General features: G+C 46.8%; 1 protein-coding gene across 3 annotated transcripts in view; it reads right to left on the bottom strand.

Annotated features, from left to right (window-relative positions):
• ANKRD52 (ankyrin repeat domain 52) overlaps positions 1 to 20,220 on the bottom strand; it is a 232,663-nt gene that overhangs the window by 31,325 nt on the left and 181,118 nt on the right. For all 3 annotated transcript variants that reach the window (XM_077483380.1, XM_077483382.1, XM_077483383.1), the window contains exons 18-21: positions 12,596 to 12,797; positions 12,373 to 12,460; positions 11,012 to 11,129; positions 10,708 to 10,927 (exon numbers count right to left, since the gene is read on the bottom strand). In XM_077483380.1, coding sequence (XP_077339506.1) covers positions 10,708 to 10,927; positions 11,012 to 11,129; positions 12,373 to 12,460; positions 12,596 to 12,797 — 628 coding nt within the window. The remainder of the gene's footprint in view (positions 1 to 10,707; positions 10,928 to 11,011; positions 11,130 to 12,372; positions 12,461 to 12,595; positions 12,798 to 20,220) is intronic.

Below are 20,220 nucleotides of genomic sequence, written 5' to 3'. Positions count from 1 at the left end.
ATAAAACTTAATCCACCATGGTATGTGGGAGCTGGTACAAATTTTACCCACAAAAAAAAAAAAACTAGTGTGTGGAAAAACCACCACAAAAAAAAAAAAACAGGGTGCTCCTCAACTGAGAAGCACTACCCTCAAACCACACCAAAACTGTGGCAACAAATGCAACAGTGCATTAACTTAAAGGCACTGTGTTTTTACCCAAAAAACACACAGGAAAAAAATTGTCCTGCAAAACAGGCATCAGCCGATGCACTGACATCTACCTTGTAGAATCTTGTGAAAGTGTGAACAGACGACCAAGTCACCACTTTACACACTTGAGCGAAAGATGCTTAATGTCGGAAGGCCCAAGACATTCCGATTGTCCTTGTAGTGTGGGCTGTGACTGGAAAGGGGGCACTTACCCCTTCAAGGCGTAGGCCTGTACAAAAATCTATCTAAGCCACCTGGAAAAGGTGGCCTACGAGACCGCCATGCCTTTTTTCAGATCAGCCACTGAAACAAGGAGTCTTACTTCCAGAAGGGAGCCGTGACAGACAAATACCCCACAGAGCCCGAACCACATCCAGGGAATAGAGGGCCACCTCCTTAGGATGTGTCAGCTTAGGAAAAAGAGATGGTAGCACAATGCTTCATTGATGTGGAATACAGAAAACACCTTAGGCAGAAAAGACGGTTGCAGACGCAACACCACACTATCCTTGTGGATAACCAGATAGGGCGACTTGCAAGACAAGGCCGCCAGTTCTGAAACCCTCCTGGCCGATGTAATGGCCACTAGAAAGACCACTTTCTGGGAAAGAGTCAACAGGGGAATCTCTCTGATATATTCAAATGGCGGTTTCTGAAGTGCCGCTAACACCAGGTTCAGATCCCACAGGGGTAAACTGTGGATGCACCGGAGGAACTATAAGTCGGTCCCCTTGAACAAAAGTGCTCACTAGAGAGTGAGACACCAGGGGTCGCTGAAAAAAAAAAGACAGCCAAAGCGGATATTTGTCCCCTAATGGTGCTCAATACCAATTTCTGCCCTACACCTTGCTGTAAAAACAGCAGGATCCTGGATACAGAAAAGGAGCGCGGACACCATCCTTTCTCCTCACACCTGGAGATGTAGGCCTTCCAGGTAAGAGGATATATCTTCCGAGAAGATTGCCATGCTCTCAGCATAGTTGGGATCACCAAGTCCGAAAGACCCCCGTTCCTCAACACCTGGCTCTCAATAGCCATGCTGTTAAAGCCAGCGATGGTAAGGCAGGATGGAAAATCGGACCTTGAGACAGAAGGTCTTCTCGCAACGGCAGTCGCCAGGAAGCATCTGCCACCAGGCGCACTAGGTCTGTGTACCAAGGACGCTAAGGCCAATCTGAGGCAATCAGTATTACTGGGATCCCCTCGGCTTCCACTCTGCGAAGCAGACGTGGTAACAGTTTTAGTGGCGGAAAGGCATAGATCAGCTGGTGCTGATCCCACGGAGCCACCAGCGCGTCTGACGGCGGCCAAGCTTCTTCTTCCTCCTTGGTGATTGACATATGCCACAGCCGTGGCGTTATCTGACTGGATCCTGATCGGATGCCCTCGAAGTCTCATTGACCAAAAAATAAATAAAAAATTGAGCAGACTGATCGGAAACTTGGATTCCTCCATCGACCAGAGGCCCCAAGTCGACTGAACTCCCATTACTCCACCCCAGCCGGATAGGTTGGCATCTGTTGTGATCACCTTCCATTTCAGAGGTAGGCACGACTTCCCGCTCTGAAGTACCAGGGACCTCAGCCACCAGATCAGGGAATCCCTGACTAAATGGCTCACCTGAATCTGTCGATCCAGGGACAACGGAGATTTGTCCCACTTCGTCAAAATCTCCTTCTGCAGAACTTTGGTGTGGAACTGGGCATATGGTACTGCCTCGAAGGAGGCCACCATGAGTCCCAGGACTCGCATGCAGAAGTGTAGCGACAACCACTTGCGGTTCATCAGCAGTTTTACCATGGCTCTGAGAGTCTGCAGCTTGTCTGAAGGGAGAAACACTCTCGCTTCCATGGAGTAAAGCAGCAAGCCTAGGTACTCCAAACGCTGAGTCGGTAGATCACCGACTTCTTTAGGTTCAACAGCCACAAACTGGTAGTGGGCTTCCCCAACTACGAATTTCAGAAACCTCCGATGCCGAAGGTATATGGGTATGTGCAGGTGCGCATCCTGGATGTCCAAAGACGCCAGGGAGTCCCCTTGATGGAGTGCAGTGACTACTGAGCGAACAGATTCCATTCTCAATCCCTGCACTTTTACAAAGTAACTGAGGACCTTTAGGTTCAAGATAGGACGTACCCCTTCCTTCTTGGGGACTACAAACAGTTTGAGTAGAACCCCTGGAAACATTCCGATTCCAGAACAGGTACTATCACCCCATGATTCAGCAGCTCTTACCACCCCCTTGAGGGCCTCCCGGCGTGCCGGAGGAAATCAGATCGCAGACCCATTGGTCGGACAGCCGAGAGGTCCACCGGGCTGCAAACTCCTGAAGGCGACCCCCCATCCCAGTTGCGGGTGGGGGCAAACCTTCATGTGGTAGCACTTTTGCTCGCAGGCTTGTTAGGCTTGCAGTTCCAGGGATGCTTTTGTCCTTCAGAAGCCGTCCTGTCGGGCTGGGGACGTTTGTCCGAAGCTCCGGGTGGATGAAAGCCGTTTGTGAGTGGAAAATGAGGGCCCTTGCCTACGGCGTGGCTCCTTAGCCTTCCTGGCCTGTGGGAGTAGTGTACTCTTACCACCTGTGGCATTTTTAATAATGCCATCCAAAAGAGGCTCCAAAGAGACGGTCACCAAGGAAGGGTAGATCCGTCAGGGCTTTCTTGGATGCCTGGCCAGCCAACCAGCATTTTAACCAAATCAGGTGGCTCAGCACCACTGCTGACACTGAAGCCCTGTAGAACAGAGGGAGGGTATCCAGGGCCGCGTCACAAATGTACTTAAGGCCTGCACTAGTTGGTCTGCTAGTTCCACGCAGACAGAAGCCTGCTGTTCTCCCAATTCACAGTGCAACAGTTTTGCCCACTTAGTGTTTGCGACACAAGTGCGGATGCCAGTACTGGTCGCATGGTTGACCCCACAACCGTAAACAAGGAACGAGCCACTGCCTCTGCCTTCCTGTCCGTGGGATCCTTAAATGCAGGAGTCCCCTCTATCGGGATCGTGGTTACTTTGTTTAGCCTGGATACTGGGGGGTCCACGACTGGAGGAGCCGAACACTTCTTGAGAAGGCTTTTCTCAAAAGGGGTAACTTACCGCCATATATTTGGGGACCGAAAAGGTCCGTTGCATCTTACGGGACCCAAAAGGGACTGCTACATCAGCAGAGGGATCTGCTGGCTCCTGAATTTTCAGGGTGTCACGCATTGCTGTGATAAGTGCTCCAACAAGCACTTTATAGCGCACGGACCCAGACGGGGACTCATCCTCACTGTCACTGAGCCCCACCGAGGCAAGGAGAGCTGTACTTACCAGTCCAGAAGAGCAGGGAGACATTCCATCACAGACCCACTGTCTGATCAGTACAGGGTGGCTACTGGCCTCAGCACACTGACGCAGACATCAGTAGCCCAGTCATATGTGCTCCCCGGAGCACAAACGCTCACCAACCACCTCTGGAGCTGAGGTATGTCGCGGCCGGCCTAGCGCGTAGCTGCGACCTGCATACGCTCGCTGCCCGGGCTGGGGAAGACTACAAGGATAAGAGTACCCAGCCTGTCACCCAGCCGGCTGTTGATAGCAGATCACAGGATCATTCATCTTGCGCAAAAAGCAAAGCTTCTGCAGAAAAACAAAACAAAAAAAAAAAAAAACAAACACAGGCCGATGGGCCCATCAGGGTTCCTAGGTCCTTCTCCTTCACTAGGCAAAATAAAACTGAGGCTGCAGTAGCATGCTGAGAAAGTTCTAGTTTTAGTATCACGTTAACATGTAATACCTAGTCCTCTCCTGAAGATGGCATAACAACCCAATGGTCTAAAGAGAGCAGCTGTGTCGGTCGGTGAATATAAGAGAAAAGTGTATTTTCTGGCAGTGTCCCTCCCGAGACTAGATTCTGGATCCACCCCTGAGTTGATTGGACATGATTTGGAAAGGCACACACCTGTCCATATAAGACCCACACAGTGAACAGTGCAGTCAGAGCAGAAACTAAGCCATGAAGTCTAAGGAATGGTCTGTTGACTTCCGAGACAGGATTGTATAGAGGCACAGATCTAAGGAAGAGTACAGAAAAATTCTGCAGCATTGAAGGTCCCAAAGAGCACAGTGGCCTCATCAGTAAATGGAAGTTTGGAACCACCAAGTCTTCCTAGAGCGGGCCGCCCGAACAAACTAAGCAATGTTTGGAGGAAACCTAACACCGCTCATCACTTGGCCAATACCATCCCCTACAGTGAAGTATGGTGGTGGCAGCACCCTGCTGCGGGGAATATTTTTCAGCAGAAGGAAGGGGGAGACTATTCAGGCTTGAGGAAAAATTGAATGTAGCAATGTACAGAGACCTGACTGCAGCCACCACCCACTCGCCACTTAACCCGTCAGCCCCCCACTTACCCCATTCAAGTTGGGGCTTCCCCCCTGCATCTTCTCCCAGTCAATCAGGACTTAGGACTCATGGCCAACCGGGTCTTAGGACTCCCTTAGGAGGGAAGGAGAAACAGGAAGACATTAGCGAATATTAATTTGCTAATGTCCCACAACTGGGTGGGCTCTGGGGCGCAGTGCTCTGCGAAACGAGCCCACCCTTTTTGAAGCCAATTAGAGCCTGCGGTTCTAATCATGTGCTTCGGGGAAAAAAACATTAGAATACACGCATCCGGCACCTTGCATGTAGGCTAGGGGCTGGGCGCATGGATTAGGGGGGCGGCGCCCCTGTGCCCTGCATGAGCGGCCATCACTGGATGAAGGCTCATGTTCCAACAGGACAACGACCATAAGCACACAGCCAAGATAACAGAGTGGCTACGGGACAACGGTGAATATCCTTGAATGGCCCAGACTTGAACTCAATTGAACATCTCTGGAGAGATCTAAAAAATGGCTATGCACCGACGCTCCCCATCCAACCTGATGGAGCTTGAGAGTTACTGCAATGAATAGGAGAAACTGCCCAAAAATAGGCATGCCAAGGTTGCAGCATCATACTCAAAAAGATTTGAGGCTGTAATTGGTGCCAAAGGTGCCTGAACAAATGTATTGAGCAAAGGCTGTGAATACTTATGTACATTGAAATTTTTTCACTTAAAGTGGTTGTAAACCCTTACAACACACTTTAACCTACAGGTAAGCCCAGATTAAGGCATACCTGTAGGTCCAAGAAATATTTCCTAAACCTACACGGTTTAGGAGATATTTGGCGAAAGACAGGCACCGCTGTCTACAGCGCATGCGCCGTAGACAGCAGCGCACTGAGCACGCCGCCGTCAATGGCAATACGCAGCGCGTGGCGGCTCCCGTGTGCATGCACGGGAGCGACGTCATCGCGGCTTCGCTGAATGACAGTGGTGGAGCAGCAAGATCCACCGAGAAGATGGATGCGCTGGACTACAGGGGACAGCGGTGACTTCGCTGGCTCCTGTGTCAGGTAAGTGACACATAATGGACTACTATGCAATGCATAGTAGTCCATTATGCTTTACCTTTGCAGGGAATGAAAGAGGAAGTAAACTCAGGGTTTACTTCCTCTTTAATAAATTTGCAAAGATTTCAAACAAACTTCTTTCACGTTGTCATTATGGGGTATTGTTTGTAGAATTTTGAGGAAAATAATGAATTTAATCTACTTTGTAATAAGGCTGTAACATAACAAAATGTGGAAAAAGTGAAGCGATGTAAATACTTTCCAGATGTCCTGTATATAAGCCTCACACCAGGTGCCAAGCAGCTGTAAATCAGGGTGGTATAAATCGAGCCCTGCAACACCCAACCTGGTCGATCTCGAAGAGCCCACGGCTTCAGAATCACTGGAATGCATTCCACGTTTAGCCTGCGCAATAGGCTAGGAAGACATTGAAGAAGCGGAGGGAATACACAGATCAGGGAAATTTGATCCCAAAGCATCACCAGGACAACTACAGCAAACATCTGAGGATCTTTGGTTCTGGACACAAAGCTGTCCAATTAAATCTGGAGCAGAAAAATCTCTAAACTCTTCCAGATGAAAAGCCCAATTCTCACAGATTCAGCTGCCTTCAGGTGAGAAAGCCTGCTTGCCATTTTTCTATGCCAGGGATGTGCACAACAGAGAGGGCTAGAGCGGTAAGTTCTGCCTACAGTATTTAAGGCATAGAGATGGAACAAAGACTAAATTCTGAAGGCTCAGTACTCACAGCTGAACCTCTCCAGGACTTGTACTGTCTGAACACTGGATGACCATTTAAGAATGGATTGCTCCCTTAGAAGCAGGTCAACATGGTATCCCACAATGGGGAAATCCAGGGTCCTCAGCAACACCAGAATTAGAGCCAACACTTTCATAAACATCCTGGGGGTCATGGACACGCTGAAGGGCAACGCCACAAACTGAATGTGGCAGTCTTCAATACAAATCACTAGTGAGGCTTAAAAAAAAAAAAAAAAACTGGGATGTGTAGGTAGGCTTCTTTGATATCCGTGACCTGAATTTTTGTCTTTTCTGGAACTTTTAGAACTGTTAAGGTCAAAAATTGCAGTTTGCCTTGGGAACCGTGAACAGATTGGAAAAGAAGCCATGAGATCTCCCCTCAGCAGTAATCTTGCTTTACAGTGCTACAAAGAAACACTTTTTTTTCTTCTTTTTGGTGGATGAAAAAACAAGAAAAAAAACCCACGTCAAAACTCTAGTTTGTAGCTTCTGTATATCACACTGCAGACTCAGTCATTTGACACTTCTTGAGTACAGGTGTCCACAAAGGTCAACCGATACCACCACCAAAACCCTGCACACCTTTACTCTGAAAAGGAATAGTCCCCTGATTGGTTGGTTACAAAAGGAACGCTTCTTGGATTTCGTAGTCCTCACTGGTTAGCTTGTCACCCTAAGGGGCAAGAATGTACTTTCGCCCCAGTTAATGGTCCAAACACCCAAGCTCAAAAGGCTAGCCTTTTGATTTGCTTTATACAGAGAAATTCTACTGACCAACACTCAAGCCATAGGATCCTTCTTAGTACTCCCACTGTAGCTACCGCAGCGAGAAGAGTGCCTTAACGAGGGACTCTATCCTCTAATCTGTGGCATCTTTAAAGAACAAGGATCTCATCAACTAGGACTATCGGGGCCTTATATAAAGTGGTTGTAAAGGCAGAACACGTTTTTTTACCTTAATGCTTCCCTCCAGTGGAAGTATCACCCCCTCATTGAGTGTCCTCTCTTGATCCAGCACTGTCCCCCTTCTGAAGTGGTGAGAACCCCAGAAGAGAAGGTTCATGGTCACTCTGTGCAATACCACTGCACAGAGCAGGGAAGTATAACAGGTTTAAAAAAAAAAAAAACCTTTTACAAACGCTTTAAGAAAAAGCTGGATCAACAGAGACCCATTTCTTACATGATACCTCTTGTATAAGGTACCGTATATACTCGAGTATAAGCCGAGATTTTCAGCCTCTTTTTTGAGGCTGAAAGTGCCCCCTCGGCTTATACTCGAGTCGCCGCTGTCTGACTGCTCGATCAGCGTATCGAGCAGACAGACGGCGGACATTAATTTTCAAAAGCCGCGCCTCCTTCTCCGCCTCCGCCTGTGATAGGCGGAACACTGAATTTCCCAGCAGTCAGTGTTCCGCCTATCACGGACATCCGCTCATTCTCATACTACGGACGAGTATGAGAGGATGTCTGTGATAGGCGGAACACAGGCTGCTGGGAAATTGAGTGTTCCGCCTATCACAGGCGGAGGCGGAATTTTGAATTGTAGAATGGCCGCCGAGAAGAGCGGCGATCCATCGGCACGGGACGGAGGAGGCACGGCACGGCACGGGACGGAGGAGACACGGGACGGAGGAGGCACGGCACGGGGGAGGCACGGCACGGGACGGAGGAGGCTCGGGACGACGGCGGCTCGGGACGGAGGCTTGGGACACAGGTAGGCTGGACACACACACAAGGCTGCACGGACACACACACACACACACACACACACACACACACACACACACACACACACACACACAGGGATGGATGGATGGATGGATGGATACACACACACACACACACACACACAGGGATGGATGGATGGATGGATGGATGGATACACACACACACACACACACACACACACACACACACAGGGATGGATGGATGGATGGATACACACACAGGGATGGATGGATGGATGGACACACACACAGGGATGGATGGACGGACACACACACAGGGATGGACGGACACACACACAGGGATGGACAGCCATGTCTCACCCTCGGCTTATACACGAGTCAATAAGTTTTCCAGTTTTTTGGGGGTAAATTGGGGGCCTCGGCTTATACTCGGGTCGGCCTATACTCGAGTATATACGGTACTGGTGAGAAAAATGTTTAGGCAGGGGAAAAGCCATCTTCTTTAAATGAGCCCAATTAGGTATACTTAACATCTTGTAAGTTTGTGAGTGAGCGTGCATAGAAAAAAAGTCTTGTGAATTTTTGTCAGCCACCAAAACCAGTGACTTTTGGGGAAGAGATTTCTGACAGAGGTAACTTAAAAGTGGTTGTAAACCTCAGTCATGAAGTCTGGACAGAGCACATATCTGTAGTGTTTACTTATCTCTCTCCAAAGCTCTAAGTGTCGATTCTCTCCGGTGCTCCGTTATCAGCATGTGTCACTTCTGAGAAGTTTTCCCAACACTTGAGATAAATTTGTGATGGAGGAAGGAGCTCAGCACAGCTTGTCTTATCAGGACACAGCTCTGTATCCTGCCTTCACTCCTGTGTGCTGTGGGAAGGGGGGGGGGGGTTGTGTACGCCTTTCCCCCAGTCAGCTCTCACACACTAACTGCAGCTCTCCGTCCCCTCCTCTGTGATACTAACTCAGGATTTTAAAATGATTCTGCCCTTTTGAAGGGGTGTAGGGAAGAGAACACTGCAAATAAATAAGTAAAACTTGCATAGGAGGATTTGTTTAACCACTACAATACAGGGCACTTTCGTCCCCTTCCTTCCCAGACCAATTTTCAGCTTTCGGCACTCTTAAACTTTCAATGAGAATTGCGCGGTCATGCTACGCTGTACCCAAATGAAATTTTTATCATTTTGTTCGCACAAATAGAGCTTTCTTTTTGTGGTATTTATTCATGACTGTTTTTTATTTTTTGCGATACAAGCGGGAATTTGGAAAAAAAAACCATTTTCTTCCATTTTAAAAAGAAATCCAATAAAATCGAATTTTGTCATAAATTTAAGCCAAAATGTATTCTGCTACATGTTTTTGGTAAAAGAAAGTTGTTAAATGTATAATAATTGGTTTGTGTGATCATGTACAGATGTGTGCAGGTGATCAAGGACATGTGTGCAGATAATCATTGGGACATGTGATTTTAGTGGGACATATGTGGGGGACATGTGTTTTTATTAATTTGGGGACATGTGTGTTTACTCTAGACTGGTGATCAGTGAGTAAAAAGTTATAAAAAAACAGCTTATACTCAATGATCATCAGCCGGCTGCAGCTATCTGCTCTCCACTGCGACAACCTACGTGAGAGGAGAGCCGATTGCCTAGCAACCGGCTGTTTGTTTACATCACATGACAACTGTGATTGGACACGGCCGTCATGTGATCCGGAGGGCCAATCACAGAGCCCTCCTGCTGAACGGAGATGCCTCGTGTCCGGGTGACACGAGCGCATCAGGACCGCGCCGATGCGCAGGCAAACGTGCGCAATCCCCCTCCGTCTGAAGGACATTCCTGAACATCCATTCAGAAGGAGAGAGCTCCAACCCGGCCGTATATGTACATTGGCTGGGTGGGAAGTAGTTAATCTCTATCATCTGAGGCCAGTTACTTCACTGGGCATACGAGAGGGTTTACAACCACTTTAAGGCTAGTAAGTACCACAACTGCCAGGAAGCTGTTGTCTTCTGGGTCTGAGACAGCCCTGGACTCCAAGATTCCTCCTTGGAAGACTTGAATACACAGGATTCCTGATCCTCAACAGCTTCCACCTCTATCTCATCCTGAGGCATTTACTACAATGCCAAATCGTCCCTTAAATGGGAGGAGGGAAAGGAGAGCACCCATGTTTGTGTCCCAGGTGTTTGAAGCCAGTGAGAGCCCCTTAATAGCTTATCTAGTTCAGATATGGCTGCAGAAAATTTCTCCCTGACTCAAAGGAAGTGGGGGGTTTTGCCCTTAAAAACAGTGGAAATATACTGGCAAAGGGCAGGCATTCAGAACTAATCCGACCCTTAAGGGAGCAATTTCAATGTGATCTTTGAAGGGGGTAATGTCCTCACTCTAATGTCTACATTCTTTGTACTGTGCCTCAGGTACAAAAAGGTAAAATTGTCCAAACAGGGATCGATAGGAATGAAACAGATTCTCCTTCCGACTATATCTAAAACTAGAAAGTTTCTGCTGAAGCTGCCCCCGATGAGAATGCCACCTTCTACACACAATACCTGAAATGGTTAAAATACACCAAAAGGCTATCCTTAAAATTATTAAGATTACCATTTCGTGCAAGTCTGAATAAGAGAACAGGGTATACTATACCATTGTAAGCAGCCCAGTGCATGGGAGTGTATCCGTTGTAATCCACCACTGCATCCAGTGGGTCTGTAGAGAGTGCAGCCTGCAAGTACACATGCACCAATGTTGCATGGCCACAAGCCGCAGCAAAGTGAATAGGAGTGCGTCCCTTGTAGTCCCGACACAGCACAAAGGCATCATGGTCCAGCAGAGCACCCACACAGTCTTCACAACCGGTTACAGACTACAAAAGGGGGCAAAAGACACCATGTCAGTACCCAAAATCAAATTCTGCCATAAAAATATGGAGTGTATAAATGCTGCTTACTGCTCTGTGAAGTGTGGTTCTTCCTCTTTTATCTCCAGCATCTACAGTGGCTCCTTTCTCCAGCAGCAGGTGAACACAGTCAACATGTCCATTCATCACAGCAAGCATTAAGGGAGTTCTTTTTGAAACAAGAATAGTAGAATTAGAAATACACTCATCTTTTAAAACTTGAGAAAAAAAAGATGAGAATGAAAGTTAAGTAAATCTGGTCACTGTAGGCAGCAACCTAACTATAAAAAAAAAAAAAAAGCTGTTACCCTTTGGTTCTCTGAGCAGTGAACAGATTGTCTGTTCATACAGAGTATAAACAGCGATCTGATTCCCTGCACAGTCCCATCCCCCTTCAGTTAGAACACTCCCTAGGATACATATTAACCCCTTCACTGCCCCGTAGTGTTAATCCCTTCACTGTTAGTGACATTTTTACAGTAATCAATGCAATTTAAATCGCACTGATCGCTGTATTAATGCCAATGGTCCCAAAAAATGTCAAAATTGTCTGATGTTTCCGCCATAAATGATGCAGTCACAAAAAATAAAAATCACCGATCGCCCCCATTACTAGTGAATTTTTTTTTTTTATAAAAATGCCATAGGACTATCCCCCATTTTGTAGATGCTATAACTTTTGCGCAAACAAATCAATATATGCTTATTGCGATTTTTTTTACCAAAAATATTTTTTTCTTCAAAATTGTCGCTTTTTTTGTTTATAGAACAAAAAATAAAAACAGCAGAGGTGATCAAATACCACCAGAAGAAAGCTCTATTTGTGGGATAAAAGAGGACGTCAATTTTGTTTGGGAGCCACGAAGCACAGCCGCGCAATTGTCAGTTAAAGCAACGCAGTGCAGAATCGCAAAAAGTTTAAACAGTTAATAGTGTACAGTGAGTATTGTCACCCTAGAAAAGGAAGTGTCCCTCAGAGGGAAAAAAAGAAAAAAAAAATGTGTAAACACTAATGCAGCCACCACACATCTATGGATTGGTAAGCTGCAATACATTGCGATTTTGTTAGACACACCAACACTGAAAATTCACTGCGGTTGGCAACTATATTCTGTTCCTATTGTCTGCAGTCATAAGTAGGCCCATACTAGCCAAAAGCATGCTATCAAAAAAAAAAAAAAATAAATAAAATTATACAAACTTCTATCCCATCTTCCCAAACACCAATTTCCCCCGCCTTCAGGCAAATTTAAACTTGATTCAACAGAAACCTTGTGGCCCGAAGACCGAAAATTAGGACAGTTAATACGTGTCTTACCTGACATTTAACCAGAATCATTAGCCAAGAGCTTCCCCACCCCCGTCTTACTGGCCAGACCAGGCTGTCTACTAGAAAAGTAGAAAGAACTTACTGGCCATGTGCATCTGTTACATCAGTAATGTCCAGTCTCTCACTGCTATCAATCAGCAGGTGCAGAACATCAGTGTTTCCAGAGGCAGCTAATCGTTCGGGGGGAAAAAAGAAAACAAAAATTTACGAATAAACTTAAACATGTTTTGACTCCCAGACTAGGGAATATAAATCGCTACTTTAAATTTTACTTTACAGGATATAAGACAGTTTGAGGTCCTAACCTGCTACATGCAATGGTGTCCATTTTTTTTTGCGGTCCTTGATGAGTGGAGAGGCCCCATGGCTCATCAGAACCTCCACACACTCTGTGAATCCCCTTTCTGTGGCGAGGTAAAGAGCGGTGCGGCCTTTGTGGTCACGTACATCCAGGTTCACCAGCGTTTCTGCTAGAGTTTTCAGGGCATCATAGTGACCATAGTAGGCCTGTATATATGAAATCAATGAAGTTAAAAAAGATCTCAAGTTCAACTGCACAATTCAAAGTGTAAAAATTAACATGAATGCATGGAAGCAATACAGTGGATGTAAATAGGGATGGATGAATGGTTCGGCTGAACTTTGGTTGCTCGGATGTTCTGCGAACACAGAACAATATGCGGCTTTCAGGGCAAATCCGTAAGCCGCCTGAACACTGTTAAAGTCTATGGGACATTAACATGAAAAATCAAAAGTGTTAATTTTAAAGGCTTATATGCAAGTTTTTGTCATAAAAAGTGTTTGGGGACCTGGGTCCAGCCCCAGGGGAGATGTATCAAGGCAAAAAAAGTTTTACAAACAGCCGTATTTTCGGGAGCAGTGATTTTAATAATGCTTAAGGTGAATTGAAGTGTTTTTTATTTTTTATTTTGTACCTGGGGGGTGTCTAAAGTATGCCTGTAAAGTGGCACACATTTTTCCTGTGTTTAGAACAGTCCCTGCACAAAATGATATTTCTAAAGGAAAAAGGTCATTTAAAACTACTAGCGGCTATAATGAATTGTCGAGTCCCAGCAGTACAGATAAGTCATTGAAAAAACTGGCGAGGGGGCGCATGCGCGCAATCGCCGAGATGGCCGCTTGATCTTAGCGCTCCGCGTCACCAGCCGTCTCACACCCGGCTAGCACGGCACCACTACGGGTTAGGCACCCGACGATAAGCGCCTCAGGCACCGGACACCGGCGGGCTCCCGCGGGAATGCACCGCTCGCAGAAGGGCAGGCAGAAGACCCCCAAACAGCACAAAATGCTACCAGCAGCAGGGAAAGGCAAGATGGCGCCGGAGCCTCCCGAGCCAGATGACACCACGAGGCTCTCCGCAGCAGCTCCTGCATCGCCCACTGACAGTCTGCTACAGTATCCTTCGGATCTGGTAAGCCCTGATCAACAGACTTCAGAGGACATGCTAACCAGGTTCAGGTCCATAGTGAGAGATGAAATCTCAGTAGCCTCACGGAAACTTTCCTCCGACCTCATGCGAGGTCTTAAAGAGATAGGCCATCGCACCAACCAGCTTGAGCAAAGGATGGACTTAACTACAACAGTGCTAGAGGGCCATGAGGAGGAAATTGATAGACTGACTGGGGAGCTAGAGGGACTGCGGGATAAGCTGGAGGACTCTGAAAATAGAGCCCGCAGGGATAATTTGAGAATCCGTGGGATCCCTGAGGCCATTACTGATTTGCAAGGTACGGCCACGGCCTTTTTCCAAGAGTTGGCCCCGGAGATTCCTGTCGACCGGCTGGAGTTTGACCGCATTCATCGGTCCTTGGCCCCAAAACCCACAGAAGGCCCCCCCAGGGATGTCATTATTAAGTTGCATTACTATCGCACGAAAGAAAGGCTCCTGCAGGCAGCGAGAGAACGTCAGGACCTTAGCTTTCAGAATCTTTCCCTCCAGCTGTTCACGGATCTGTCTCCAGTAACAATCGCCAAGAGACGAGCTTTAAAACCTTACCTACTGATTCTGCAAAATCAAGGCATAAAGTATAGATGGGGATTCCCCTTCAAGTTGTCTTTTACATATCGTGGACACCAAGTTCACGCTTCCTCTGTGTCCGACCTGAAACGTAATTTCCAAGACTTACAGTTGGATCTCCCTCCATCTCAGAGTGACCCACCTGTATCGTCCTCCCGCACCAGACAGGGGCACTCCCCCCGCACTTCTTCACAGGCTTCTCTGCAGGGATCCCAGGCCCTGCGATCGCTTCAGGCTCAACGCTACCAGGATGTCCCTACAGGATGACGTTTGTTCTGCCTACGACCTGGTCATTTTTCTGCTCTGCACTGTGAACGGATTTTTTTTTTCTTTTGTGTTTTTTTGTTGCATTGTAACTTAGTTCACTGCTATTTTTCTCTACATTTTACCTCCAATTTATTTTGGATGTGCGGTTATTACCTATCATGCCCTATGCTCCAGGAGCAATTCTGGGAGGGCATGCTGTGGGCACTGTGCCCTTTGGCGAGGGGTAGACACCCTCTATTTTGATTTCTTTTTGTGTGCGGGGTGGACTTTCCCCGGGTTCCTTCGGGGCCCACTGGTTACTATCTTTTAGGTGCAAGGGACCACTTTACAGTTTATCAAATGTAATATGACTGATGGCTGCAAACTAGGGGTTGAGGCCGCCTCCGTCTTCGGATGGCGGTCACCTCCCCGGGCTCATATTGGTTCTCCTAACTGGTTCATTGTCACGGGGTTCTTGTAATTATTACCGGAGTTCGTGATTATTACATTGTTCTATTTTTGTTTACCAGGCTTGGTTTTAGTCTCAACAGTTTGTGTCTGACAAAATAACACGTTTTGTGAATTTTTTATTTTTTTTTGGTGCTCATGTTTGTTATATTTATAAATTTTTTTTTTTAGATATGCCGGGTGGGCCTGGTGGACCACTGCGCCCCTCCTGTGTCGGTACTTGCGTGGGATCATGGTCCCGCCCAACTGCCGATCTTTGGTTGGACCCACCGGTCCACGCTTAGTGGCATTATTGCTTCATTTTATATTTCTCTTCCGAGCTTCTCTCGGCTCCATTCTGTCTCTGTTTTCTCTCTTCTTCTATCGCTCCTTCTTGGCCCTCCTGGGCTTTCCTATTCCTGTTCTATTTCCTCTTTCCCCAGAGTCCAGGGGGGTGGCGCACAGAGCATATATCAAGCCTCCCTTTCCATACGCAAAATGACATTACACTGGCTGTCTCTGAATGTGCAAGGTATGAACTCGCCACAGAAAAGGGTTAAAATATTTAAATATCTTAGAAAACAACGTATTGACATAGCATGTTTGCAGGAAACTCACTTTTCCTCTACCTCCTGTCCTAAATATTTTGATTCCCATTATCCCCAAGTCTTCCAGGCCAATGGTCAGACCAAGCAACGGGGAGTTTTGGTTGCTTTTCGTAAGACAGTCCCGTTTCGCTGTGATAGACAGATAGCCGACCCCGCTGGTAGGTATCTCCTGCTTTTAGGGAGCATTCAGGACACCGAGGTTACTATTTTGACTTATTATGCCCCCAACTCTAACCCAGGCCCTTTCCTCTCCCATATCTGTGCTCTATTGACATTGCACCAGAGAGGGACCCTATTGCTAGCGGGAGACTCCAATGTCGCCCTAAATCCAACCTTGGATAAATGTCCCTCGGACAAGCTGGCCCCCTCCTCGGCAGCTAAAGCGTTTTCCCGTTCATTACGCTCCCATGATTTGGTAGATCTCTGGCGAGAATGCCACCCATCAAGCAGGGATTATACCTACTATTCCCATCCGCACCACTCACACTCCAGAATCGATCATGTCATGTATAGAAAACATCTTCCTTTAGTAGAGTCGGTGTCTATTTTAGCAGCTCCCTGGACAGACCATGATCCCCTGTTAGTAGTTTGTCGGTCTTTATTGCATAATCCGCAACCATCCCCCTGGGTCATGAATGACTCGTTATTATCTTTAAGAGATATTCAGGACAGTTTAACGGAAGCGTCTACTGAGTACTTTCGCCTTAATTCTGCCTCGGTTTCTTCCCCAGTGACCCTATGGGAAGCCTACAAAGTTGTTCTAAGGGGCCGTATTATCCAGTTAGCGTCGAAACGCAAAAAAGAAAGACAAAAGTAGCAGAGGCAGTTGGAGTCCCGCCTGGACTCTGCCTCTACTATTTTTAAAACTACCCCTTCTCGTGCTAACCGTAAGCTCCTGGACCAGGCTCGCATGGAATTAGACCTTTGACTGATCAAGCTGAACGTACCTTGCGCTGGTCTCGTCAACGCTGGTACGCCAGAGCAAATAAACCCACTGCGATGCTGGCTAGGAGATTACGGACGTTTGATTCTAAACCAGCTCCTATAGCCTTGCGCACTAGACATAATCAACTCACGAGTAACCCGGTACGTATACTGGATGAGTTCCGCCATAGACTTTCTGTTCTGTACTCCGCCCAGGACTCTGGATCGGAGCAAGATAGGACAGAATTTCTCCAGCGAGTTACACTCCCCTCCTTAACAGGTGCCCAGAAAGGCCTTATGGACCGTGATATTTGTGAATCCGAGGTTAGGCAATGTATTAAGGATCTAAAAATTGGGAAGCGTCCTGGCCCGGATGGCTTTACGGCCCTTTACTATAGGAAGCTAGTCGATGTGGTGGCAGCCCCATTGACGGCAATGTACAATTCCATTAAGAATGGGCGGAACCTTTCCCAGGAGTTGCTCACAGCTAATATAGTGATGTTACCGAAGCCTGATCGTGACCATACCTCCTGGGCGAACTTCCGTCCTATTTCCCTAATTAATATAGATATGAAAATTCTTACAAAAATATTAGCTAATCGTCTTAATTCTTTCCTTCCCCGCCTAATTAAAAAGGACCAAGTAGGTTTTGTTCCGATGCGACAGGCTGGGGATGCGATCCGGAGAATTATTCAACTGCAGCATATCGCCCATAGCCGATCATTACACTCTATGCTCTTGTCGCTAGATGTGAACAAAGCTTTTGACACGCTATCCTGGCCGTATCTTATGACCGTGCTTCGCCATTTTGGCTTTGGAGCTTCATTTCTGCGTTGGTTGGCAGCACTGTACGACGCCCCCCAAGCCAAAATTAAATACTATGGGTTTGAATCACCCAAATTCCCTATTCGAAGGGGCACTCGTCAGGGCTGCCCACTTTCGCCCCTACTATTTGTCTTGGCCATGGAACCTCTAGCGGAGGCGATCCGTTCACATCCTGACATCAAGGGCATTGAAGTGGCGGGTTTTCCACATAAAATTTCGCTATTTGCGGATGATATTTTGTTAACTTTGACCTCACCCAGACTTTCCCTACCTAACTTGTTTTCTCTCTTAGAGACTTTTGCGTCCTTATCGGGTCTAAGAGTTAACCCTACTAAGTCCAAAGCTATGTCGGTCAATCTTTCATCTCTAGAATTAGCCTCTATAAAAGCAAATTCCCCTTTTCAATGGCTTCCTTCATTGCCCTATCTGGGTATTCATATCTCCCCTAGGTATGACGGTTTGTACCAGGCCAATTTTCCTTCTCTTTTCCGCAAACTAGATGCATTGCTGTCCTCTTGGTCCCACTGCCCGATCTCCTGGTTTGGCAGAATTACCGCGGTCCGTATGACCTATCTTCCTAAGTTATTGTATTTTTTTAGGGTTCTGCCCATCCCCATTGCCCCTCACATACTGCGAATTTATCAGCGTAAGCTTCTGAAATTTATATGGGGGTCCTCTCGCCCTCGTATTAACAAACAGACATTATACGCCAGACGGATTGAGGGGGGCCTGTCGGTCCCTAATCTTCGGGCGTATTATCTGGCGGCGAATATAGCCCCAATCACTCGCCTTCACGATAACTACCAAATGCCATTGTGGGCCACTATTGACCTGGTTGACTCACACCCTACTCCCATCTCGTCCATCCCCTGGCTTCCTCCAGCGAAGCGCCCGAAAGGGCTTGGACCATGTATGGTCCATTCGCTACGCCTCTGGGACTCGATAAAATATTCAGCAAATCTTATATCCTCCCATTTGCCTTTACTACGTCTGGCGCACTGCCCAATGTTCCCCCCTAGTTGTGATAATCCGGGTCAGTTTTCTTGGTGGGCGGATGGGGGCTTCATAGATGTTCATTCACTGCTTACCCCAATGAAAATAATCTCTTTTGAAACGCTTCGTTCTTCCCATGACATTCCTTTGCGGGAACATTATAGTTATCTACAAATTAAGCACTTTCTCCAGCAACTCCTTCGGGCCCAGCCTACTCCGTACACTCTGACCTCCTTCGAAAAGATATGCAGGGCTACTCCTCACTCCCCGGGGACTATATCCCTACTATACTCTTCTATCATTTCTATCAGCAAACCCCCCGTAAGCAAATATTATCTTCAGTGGGAGAAGGATTTGGCGAGGCGGCTGGACCCGGAGGACTGGCAGACTATGACATTAACTCTCATGAAAAGTTCAAGGAATGTCCTTATTCTTGAAAATGCTTATAAAGTTTTTTATAGGTGGTACTATACGCCCGACAGACTAGCGAGATTTATCCCCTCTTATTCTCCTCATTGTTTTAGGGGCTGTCTGACAATAGGGTCTATGGCACATATTTGGTGGACATGCCCAAAAGTTTGTAGACTCTGGGTTAGGGTCTACGCGCTGCTACGAAATATGTTTCATACCAACCTGAAAAGAGATCCATATGAAGCCCTGCTTTGTAAACCTATCCAAGAACTTCTTCGCTCAGAGCGCCAATTAGCCCAACATCTTTTTAATGCAACAAAATTGACCATTGCCCGCTCTTGGAAAACTCCTGTACTCAGTTTTGAAGCAGTTAAGAATCGCATGAATGACATCATGGTTAATGAGAAACTAACGTCTTTAACCTCTGATACACACAACAAATTTCTTAGAACCTGGAGTCCCTGGATATCTTGTAACCCGACCTCCAGGTTTGATGGTCGCTTGATGTCAATCTAAGGGTTCTGTGCGCCCCCCCCCCCCCTTCGTGGAACGGACTCTCTCTCCTCTTTTTTTCTTGGTCTTTTCTATCCGTCGTCTTTACTCTTCTTCTGTCTTTTGCTTCTAACCTACTTCTTTTCTCTGGTCTATATGTGCTTTCCTTCCTTTGACTTAGTTTGGGAAGGACCCACATTTGTCTTGCTGGTTATGATGGTTGGTAATAGTCAAACCCGACAGATTGCACTATACTTTCATTAATGTCCTTTTGATTTACTTTTATGTGATTGTTCATTCTGGGTGCGTTTGTTTTGCATCGTTTCTTAGTACTCATGTTGCTGTACACCATGCTAAACATGTAATATTCAGCTGTTGGGAATTTTTTTTTTTTTTATTTGTTTTTTCTTTTTTCCTCTCTGTTATGGAGATTTATTGTAACCAGCAACCATTTGGATATTCTTGTTATGTTTTATTTGTTAATAAAACTTTTGTAAAAGAAAAAACTGGCAAGGGACCCCCCCCCCCCCCCCCCCCCCACCCATTACCAGGCCCTTTGGGTCTGGTATGAATATTAAGGGAAACCTTGAACCAAAATAAAAAAAATTGCGTGGGGGTCCCCCAAATTCCATATCAGGCCCTTCAGGTCTGGTATGGATATTAAGGGGAACCCTGCGCCAATTAAAAAAAAAAAAAAAAAACCATGGCATAGGGGTCCCCCTCAAAATACATACCAGACACTTCAGGTCTAGTGTGGACTTTAAGGGTTACCCTGGGTCAAAATTAAAAAACATAAGCGTGGGGGTCGCCCCAAAAATCCATACCAGACCCTTATCCGAGCACGCAACCTGGCAGGCCGCAAGAAAAAGAAGGGGGGGGGACCGTGCCCCCCCTCCTGAACCGTACCAGGCCACATGCCCTCAACATGGGAAGGGTGCTTTGGGTA

This window comes from Lithobates pipiens, unplaced genomic scaffold, assembly GCF_037356315.1.
Source record: "Lithobates pipiens isolate NorthernLeopardFrog02 unplaced genomic scaffold, aLitPip1_a1.2 Scaffold_16, whole genome shotgun sequence".
Taxonomy (NCBI): Eukaryota; Metazoa; Chordata; class Amphibia; order Anura; family Ranidae; genus Lithobates; species Lithobates pipiens.
The sequence above is the reverse complement of the archived record's forward strand: the minus strand, read 5'-3'. Positions and strand labels throughout refer to the sequence as shown.